Source organism: Sinocyclocheilus rhinocerous, unplaced genomic scaffold, assembly GCF_001515625.1.
Source record: "Sinocyclocheilus rhinocerous isolate Xijiao unplaced genomic scaffold, SAMN03320098_v1.1 scaffold6028, whole genome shotgun sequence".
In the NCBI taxonomy this organism is placed as follows: Eukaryota; Metazoa; Chordata; class Actinopteri; order Cypriniformes; family Cyprinidae; genus Sinocyclocheilus; species Sinocyclocheilus rhinocerous.
In genome coordinates, this window is record NW_015666169.1 from 78,921 (window position 1) to 88,373 (window position 9,453).

General features: G+C 35.9%; 1 protein-coding gene across 1 annotated transcript in view; it reads left to right on the forward strand.

Moving 5' to 3' along the window:
• LOC107731854 (PCTP-like protein) overlaps positions 1–232 on the forward strand; it is a 9,803-nt gene extending 9,571 nt beyond the window's left edge. Inside the window, exon 6 of the mRNA XM_016543048.1 lies at positions 170–232. Coding sequence (XP_016398534.1) covers positions 170–232 — 63 coding nt within the window. The remainder of the gene's footprint in view (positions 1–169) is intronic.
• Positions 233–9,453: the final 9,221 nt, after the last annotated feature.

A 9,453-nucleotide genomic window follows, 5' to 3' on the forward strand; every position in this document is an offset into this window, starting at 1 on the left:
CTCAATCACACACACACACACACACATACACTCACACACACACACACACACACTCACTCACTCACTCACTCACACACATCTGTGAGCGCTTCTGAGTTCCCTGTCAGATCAGCACATTAAACTGCTGAATTCAGATGATTTTGAATTATTTCGGACCTTATGCATGCAGTTTGTCTCCAGACACACAGAGGGCGCTGATGTCGATTTGCTGTATGACACTAGAGTTCAATGAATGAATGAATGTAGTAACGAAGAATTAAAAACCAATTACTGCCTGTGTTTTGGGAGCTCTGCATTGTGTCTTCTGTTTATAACAACAGAAACTACCAGAGAAAGACATCGAGTCGACAGGAAAAGTTATGTTATGTTTGTGAAAACATGGGGAAAAATGACTCGTTCTGTCCTTCTTTTTTTTTAATGAACATAGTTTGCAAAAAGTAAATTGTCAATTTCTGTAACTTTGCCTATATAACAGAAAAAAGAAAATATCTCAGTTGTTTCTTTAAAATAAAACTAAATGTAATCAATGCAATTAAAAATATATTATTTAATAATATAAAAAATTTAATTTCTCATCAGAAAAAATTCTCAAATTGTCCTCAAATTTGTCAAAGTCTGCGTGAACTATAGAATATGGAGAATATGAGTGATGTTCACATCTATATTCACATTAGTTATATATCTATTTACTCTTACTATATGATAAATGTTAACTTGTGTCTGTTTTGATTTCTAATGAATTTAAGGAAATTTTTGAGACAGTTAAAGGGTTAGTTCACCCAAAATGAAAATTAGCCCATAAATTACTCACCCTCAAGTCATCGTAGGTGTATATGACTTTCTTCAGCGCCCACACAAGGCATTCGAGCCGCTCGGCTGCTAGACTCTGACTCACCCTCATCCCACACTATTGTCTACTGATGATGAAAAACATACTTTATACCTCTTTATGAAACAAACAACTGATGGTTAACCATTTCATTGCAGCCTCTGTACAGTCTCACTGTTTAAATGATGTCTGTTTTATACTAAACTGTTTTTGCAGTGTGCACACTATGAAGGGAACACCTGCATGACCTACTACAAGATGTGCAGCGTGTCCCATAATGCAATGCGGTTGCCTTGACCAACTTGACAAATGAACCAGGGATGACATCAACTGTGACGCACTTATGCACAAAAAAAGGTTACAAATGCTACATTTTCTTATTTCTGACAATAAAACGTATTGTATTGTAATGAGGAAAAAATGTAGCACATTACTGTTTGAAGTCATTGCATACTGCATGCTAAACTTCAGAAGTAGGCAGTATATGCTGTGCTGTATGCAGTATGCTGTTCCATCACAACACACACTTGTCCAAATACCCGCACTTGCGGTCTTTGCACTTGACCTCTTGACTACTTATATGACGTATTTCCTGTATTTGGTCCAAGTGTTCAAGTGAGCATGAAGAACACAAGTGTGAGTATAACTTTTGTGAGTATTTGGACAAGGGGACAGGCTAATATTCACTCATAGTTCTGTAGCGCCGCCTGTCGGCCAACGCGTGTAATGCTGCCGTTAGAAACATTAAAATACAATGAAACTATCCATAAACACCAGAATATATCAGAATGTAATACATAAATGTTTCCTATTTATAAATTTACAACACAGAAAGTCCTTAAATATAATATAAATTATATATATTAAGTTAATAAATATTTTAAATTATATACACACACTCACACACTTAAAGAAATAATATATAATATATGATATATACTTAATAAACAATATATAAAATAATATATATGATATAAATGTGGTCTTTTTGTACATTTAATTGATATAGAAAAAAATAATATATATTATTTATTTTTTATTTATTATCATATTATTATTAATATTATATAGTATTAAATATATTCATACATATTAATAATAATATTAATTAGTGAGGTGTTTTGTGCATTTAATTGATACATAAATATAAAAATAATTAATATACATCATATATTAAACAGTAACAATATTATTATTATCTGTTTTTAATGTGGATTCTTAAAACAAAAGCGTGTTACTTTTCTCTGCGCTGCTCAGGATGGACCAATCAGAGTCGAGTGTGAGGATTCGATGAGGATTTAAAAAAAATAATTTTTTAAAGATTCATAAAGAGAAATTCCTTTTGTGTGTCAGATAACAATCCTTTGGGTTATGTGTTTAAATTATTATACTTTTATCAATCTTACGAAGGTGTCGTTAGGGTTCAGTGCGGTGTTTGTGAGTTCTGCGCCGCCTCGCGCCCCCGAACAATGTGACCGTTGTGTATCATAGCAACCGCCATTTGAGGTATTTGCCGCCCTGAGTGTCGCGTCGCGTCAAACAAGTCGCTTGCTGTGGAGTTTCACACGCTCATGTGACGCGCCGCCTGCGGAAGTTTCTTACAGGCTTTTTCTGAGTGTTTCAGAGGGATTTGGTGCGTCTGACTGGCGTTGAGAAACACACAACCATCCGCGGAAGAACAACAACAACAACCGGAGCGATAAAACACGCTGAAGTTCTGCCGCAGACGCGCCTGTAAGTGTGGAGTTCATTCATGTTCATCTGAGTAACTGTCCGTGACTTTATGTTCGGTTTGTTGAACTGTTTTTCTGTCAGTAAGCGGAATATACTCCGAAATGAACGCGAGCGAATCTCAGAATGTGACTGATGCGGTCCACAGCCGCGGAAAGCGCCGAATATCGCTCTTACTTCTAAAACTGAGTTTCCAGGCCTTAAAACAGCACATTTCTATCGTCAGTATAAATGATATGTCATTTCAGTAACGCTCTGAAATATTTCATCGCTTAGAAATCACTCTTGATGTTACAAATTCTTGCTCTGTAAAAGTGTGAAAAGACTGACTGTCGGATTGTTTTCTAGTTCACTTTTCAGTAACGTTACGTTAGTTTTTCTCTTGGTTGATTTTCTCTTGTCTTTTTGCGTCTCTTGTCTTCAATTCAATTCAAATTCAAAATTGCTTTATTGGCATGACTGTAAAAAATACAATATTGCCAAAGCTTGGAATAAGTGACTCTGTATACATCTTAATTTAAAAAAAATTTACCCTTATGACTGGTTTTGTGCTCCAGGGTCACGTATATGTGGAGAAACATGTAAACATATAAAACAGTCTGTCTGTCTTTCTGTTTTTTCTGTCTGTATTTCCGTCTGTCTGTCTGTCTCTCTCTTTCTGTCTGTCTCTCTCTGTCTTTCTGTTGGTTTTTCTGTCTGTCTCTCTCTGTCTTTCCGTCTCTCTTTGTTTTTCTCTCCATCTGTCTTTCTGTTCCTGTCTTTCTGCATCTCTCTTTCTCTCTCTCTTTCTGTTTTTCCGTCTGTCTTTCTGTCTTTCTCTCTCTTTCAGTTTTTCTGTGTTTCTGCATCTCTGTCTTTCTCTCTGGTTGCTCAGTTGCTGGAATGTTTGTCTCTTTACCTGGTAAATATTCAGTGTGTGTGTGTGTGTGTGTGACTGACTGTGTGTGTGTGTGTGTCTCTGTGTCTCTCTTTGTGTGTGTGTGTGTGTGTGTGTATCTATGTGTCTCTGTGTGTGTGTGTGTGTGTGTGTGTGTGTGACTGTGTCTGTGTGTGTGTGACTTGTGTTTGAGGGATGTGGTCTCAAACCACAAGATTTCACAGGCATTGTGGGCTGACTAATAGAGTTCTTAAAGAGATACAGCACTAATACTAGTGCACTACATTCGTGCTCTGCATGCACAGGACAAATTCAGTTCCTTAAACGCTCATAATAGAGATCTGTGTGAGGTGTGTGTGTGTGGAGGGGTTAACTAGTCCTGTGATGTGGCTGGAATGTTAATCAGGTTGATGTTTGTTATAAACACTGAAGCAGCTCAGTCGAGCCTGATGTTGTTCAGCGTTTCCTTCAGTGAATGTCCGGCAACTCTTCCAGTTCCCTGTGAATTTATGACTGATTCACCTTTTTATTTGTCACATCAGCATTTAATCAAACATTTTTAAATGCAGCTAAACCAGCAGGAGCACATGATGAGAGACAGACAGCGATCTGACGTGTCTTTGTTATCATGATAGTGATAAACGGCTGATATTTGGATATAGGCCTCAGTGTTTCCCACAGGTTTGAAATATACTTGGGCGGCCGTTAATATACCTGGGCGACCCACCCAAGTAAAGTCTATGTGTGGGAAACACTGGGCCTAATTACACGATTCCTTTGCTGATTAACAGAAGTGGTAGTTGCTCTCTTGTTTCAGTTCCAAAACCTTACAGCACTGTTGATGGGTAATAAACCTCTTATTTGCCGTAACTGAATTGTGTTCTGTATTTACTGGTATGATATCAAGGACTCAAACATTAATAGTTCAGCCAAAAATGAAAATTATCTGAAAATGTGTTCACTCTCAGGCCGTCTTAGATGTAGTTGAGTTTGTGTCTTCATCAGGTTTGTAGAAATGTAGCACTGCATCAGGGATGGCCTGAGGGTGAGTAAGTCCTTCACTGGTTGATGATGTTTGTAATAGTTTATTTTGCAGTGTTTATTTGTGCTTGCACGCGTGTAAACTGAGAGCAGTAGATGCATCATCCGTCTCTCTTCAACGAGTTCTCGAGTTGTTGATTAGCTGGTCAAAACTTCACACAATGTGCGTTTGTGTGACTTTGTAAGCATGTGTCAGTGAGACTTTAACCACAACAGCGACGCTTGTTTGCTGTTTTCATCCTGTTTCTGTCTAATGTGTCGTTTTGAGCAGAATGTTTTATAGAGGCTGTGAAGTGTTTCATGGCCTTTAATTACAGAGCAGTTTTATTTCTCGTGGTTTTCTGGATTGAATGTGTTTCTGAAGTCTGACATATGCTTCTTCTCAGGCAGTATACAGCGGTAGGGCGGCTTCTGTTGTTTGTGACTCATGTTTTCTACAAAGGCAGGGGTTTTCAAACTGGGGGCCGTGAGACTTTGCTAGGGGGTCCTTTTTAGGGCTGTCAAAGTTGATATGTTCACTTAAGATATAAATTAAATGTTTAGCATAATTATGTTTTATGTTTACATTCACTAAATGTAATAATATATTAATCTGCTTTCTACAGACTGGTCAGAAATAAAGACATTAATTGCAGTTGGTTTATATATTTATTTTTCTCAGTTCTTTTCATACTGGGGGTCACTCACAACAGTTGAGAAATATTTATTTATTTATTTATTTATTCATTTTTGTATATTTTAAATTTAATGGATTTTTTAGGGCTGCCAAAGTTATTGTGTGCTCTTAAGATATTAATAAAATATTTAACATAATTGTTTTTTATGTTTGCATTCACTACTCGTAATGTTTGATTCTGCTTTCTACAGATCAGAAATGAAGACATTAATTGCAATTTTTCGTCATAATTTAAAATATTCTCTAAAAACAAATCTTTGTGCAAAAAAAAAAAGTTTAATTTTAGCATATTGACAACGTAAAAGCCTATTATTTAATTTTTGAAAACAGTTATTTGATTAAGTTTAAAAAAAAAAAAATTTAAATGTAATATTTTCCTCACACAGTATGACTGGATTTTAACACAAAAATATACTGATAAAAATAATTATCAAAATAGGATCATTGTATTTGGGCATCCCTAGTTTGGAAACCCTATTAAGATGCCTTCATCTGGTTGTTTTTTTGCAGTCAGCATAAATGTGTTCTTCGCTGTCTACAATATCCAACAATACTGTGTGTTTTGCTGCAGTTTGATTTAATTTCACCTTATGATTCCTTTGAACGATCTCTTAGTCTGATGCCTTAGGTTCAACTGTTTGACACACTCAGAGGTCAAGGGTCATGGGCTGAGTAACCATGATGATCAGTCAGATGCAGGAGGGGTGAGACTGAGTCATGAGTGTGTGTGTGTGTGTGTGTGTGTGTCAGCTTTAGTGAGGATTTGAGAATTTCAGCGCTAACGTGAGCTCACAATCGCAAACCTGCCGTTTGTTTCACTTCTCACTCTCCCTCTGGCAGATACGAGTAGAGAGTTTAGAAAGAGAAGACCTGTTCAGAAATGAATGATCAGTAGTGCTGTAGAGACCTCTGTCACAAAGGGTTCAGCTTTCCTAAATAAAGGCATGCAAGGAGACATTTACAAGCAAAATTATTTAATTTATTGGAATACAAAAAGTACACTGGCTTTCTAAATATATCTGCTTCAAATGTAATAATTATGTAATTATTTATAGGCCCACTTTAAACTGTGTATAGATAGATAGATGATAGATAGATAGATAGATGTGTGTGTGTGTGTGAGTGTGAGTGTGCGTGTGTGAGAGTGCGTGTGTGTGTGTGTGTGTGTGTGTGCGTGCGTGCGTGCATGTGTTGGGTTTAATTTTACATGCAAATCTGTCTCTTAAACATCAGTGTACTGAATGTTAGAGAATATCTCTTCATGTCTTTTTACTTTTTCTCATTGAAATGGACAGTTTTACCCACTTCACACACACACACACACCCTGTCCGTTTCACACTTTGAAGTGTTTGTTTGTATTTAACACATGCACCTTCTGGTAAAATGATACTTTTAAATGAGGAAGCAACTAAAAACACAGTTTGATTGTTGTTTATATGTGTGAGATACTGCTGATAATGCTTTTAATTATTATTTTTGGAATAAATTTGATCATTAAACCTGACCCTCAGAGCTTCACCCAAACAGATGATCTTGAGATTAGTATGATATCTTATTATAGTTCCTGATTTGAGCTAATTATATTATAAGGAGGAGGAAGTGCTTTTGGCTGAAAATGATTGACGAATGTTTCATGTAAAGCACATGCAGCGTTTGGCATGTTCACTTTTACAGTAACCTGAAAGGCTCGCTCATCTGGAAGTCAGTCATGTGATGATCCTACAGTGGCTTTCTGAAATGCCTGAATGTGATTCATCAGGTCTGTATAACGTCTCTAATGCTTCTCTGAAGTAGCTTCATGTTTCAGCATTTTTAAGCAACTGCGGTCGGTTGCACCAACCGTAGGATAAACTGACACAAACATTGCTAAATATTTAAGTGTTGCACCATTTTAGAGTAAAAGAGCATCAGTGAACTTGTGCTGTGCCTGACAGATAGGATTAATGCTAATGGTGATGAATCGTCGCAGCGTTTGAGGAAACGGTGTTAAACAGAAAAGCACTGGAGGTGGAAGGAGCTGCTCTCGTCTCGGGCCGAAAGCTTCAGTCGCTCGTTCCAGAACATTTCAGCAGCACAGCTTCATTATATTATAAACATTAACACAGAAGTCTAACATCAAACATAACATACAGTGATTTAGATATCATGTTTATGAAGACATGGTCTAATAATATCTGTATTCATCTGACTGATAATGAGCTCAACTGGAAAAACGAATCTTATCTGTGCAGGAACAGGAAATCGCATGCAGGAAATGAGCTTTTTCTGAAATGCTGGTGTCTTAGTGATGTGGGCATTGATATTAGTTTTTTTGTATGAGTGTGTTTTGCTGCAGAATAAGTCATATTTAATGTAATATAAATATGTGAGAAGGGTCCAAATGTCCAAAAGTGCCATATTGGATTAAAAATATCTTTTACTGGGTCTTCATTTTTCCTTCCGGGTCAAAAACCTGTAAAAAGGTCTTAAATCAGAGCAGAAATTTATAAGGTAATGGCATTAAATGTTGCATGCACTGCAAAAATAAAAAAATAAAAAAATAAAAATTGTAAATATAAATGAATACTAATATTGAATATCTTCCTCAGTATTTTTGGTCTTGTTTTCCAGTACAAATAACTAAACATCCTTAAATCAAGAAACATTTACTTGAGAAGCAAAATTAAGATATATGAAGTCTTGTTTTTTTTGTTGAGAAAATGACCAAAATTAAGAGAGTTTGTTTAATATCTGTCATATCTATCTGTCAGTGGAGAAGGAAAACTTGGTTTTCCTTTGAATTACGCAGATTTTTCTGAGGCCATTGGCACATAGTGTATTTGTTTTTGTTTGTAATCATAAAATCCGTTTTGATCAGTTTCTCATGAAACAAGACTTCATAAACTTGGTCTTAAAAAGGTCTAAAAAACGTCTTAAATATACCTTCATAAAACCTGCAGAAATATAATGGCGTTTTTTTGGCATCTGGCCAGTAACTTTATTAGCTGCTGCAACATTTCATATTGAATGAATCTATTATAATGTAGATTCATGCATTCATTTGTGATAGTAAATATGTATTAAATAAAAGAAAAAACAGAAATAGTTTAGAAATTTTTAAATTGTGTGAAGTTTTATTTATTCAATTGATTAGACATTTTTAATTATTATAATTTAATTAAACCATTTAGGCCTATAAATTTACAAAATCAAACTGAATTTGGGAAGAAATCAAACCGATTTCATCAGGCCCTTGGATCAGCTACTGTACATATTGATGCTCTTGTGTGATAAAGGTCTTGTGATTATCTCAATCTGCTTCAGTAAACATGTCTCGGATGCCTGAATCCATGTGTAATCTGTCCCCACATGTGATGAAAATATGAGGAACAGAATGAGTGTTCATGCCTTTAGTTTCAGTTTCGGCGAGAGATGGAGATGGATTTGTGTTGTACAGTAAATGCAGTATATCGAGAGGAGTTTTGACCTGCCTGAAGTCTCCTTTGACCCGCTCACATGTTTCCTGTAGCTCTGTACACAGGACCACTGAAGACACGTCTCTGTCAAGCTGCTTTAAAACAATATGCATTCAAAAAATGAAAAACAATCCCCATGATTTATTAATAAAATAGTTCCGTTGCTTGATTCTGATTGGCTGAGCCACGTTCGAAGCTGTTGTAAATTACTCTACAAAGTAACATACACCTTTGTTTACGTTTGTGTGTTGCCCGGCAACCACTTTGTTGCAACCACAACTGTTTCTGAGGAACTACATTGTTTGGTGGAAGAATTTTTGTTTCTGGAAGAAGACGTGCTGAGAGAAATAACCCAGAATTTACCTCATAACGCAATGCATCGCGCAGCTAGATCCAGTGGAGAATATCACTTTGATGAGTAGCCTAAGATTATTGCATCTGTTGTTATTGTTATTGTGACATAACTTGTACACATTTTACTAGTTAGACTTTTCTAATTCCTGACTACATGTTTGAAATCAAGTGAAACATTTTGAAATATGTGATATTTCATTGTCTAAATGTCTCACAACGCCAGGATGTTTGTTTAATGTTTTAACATATAAAACCACAAGATATAAAAGTAGTGTGACTTCACTATCTCTCAGGTGTGAATCACTAAATATTCATGGCCATTGTCACTCCCTCGCATAAGGGCATTCTGTCACAAAACATGTTTTACAAATGTTAAATCAATATATTGTTTTATGTAAATAAGTGAACAGGATAATTTTCACATCATTTTGTAGCAAAAACTCTAGTCTACCACATTCTCAAAAGTCTTGTGAACAAACGTTCTGTATG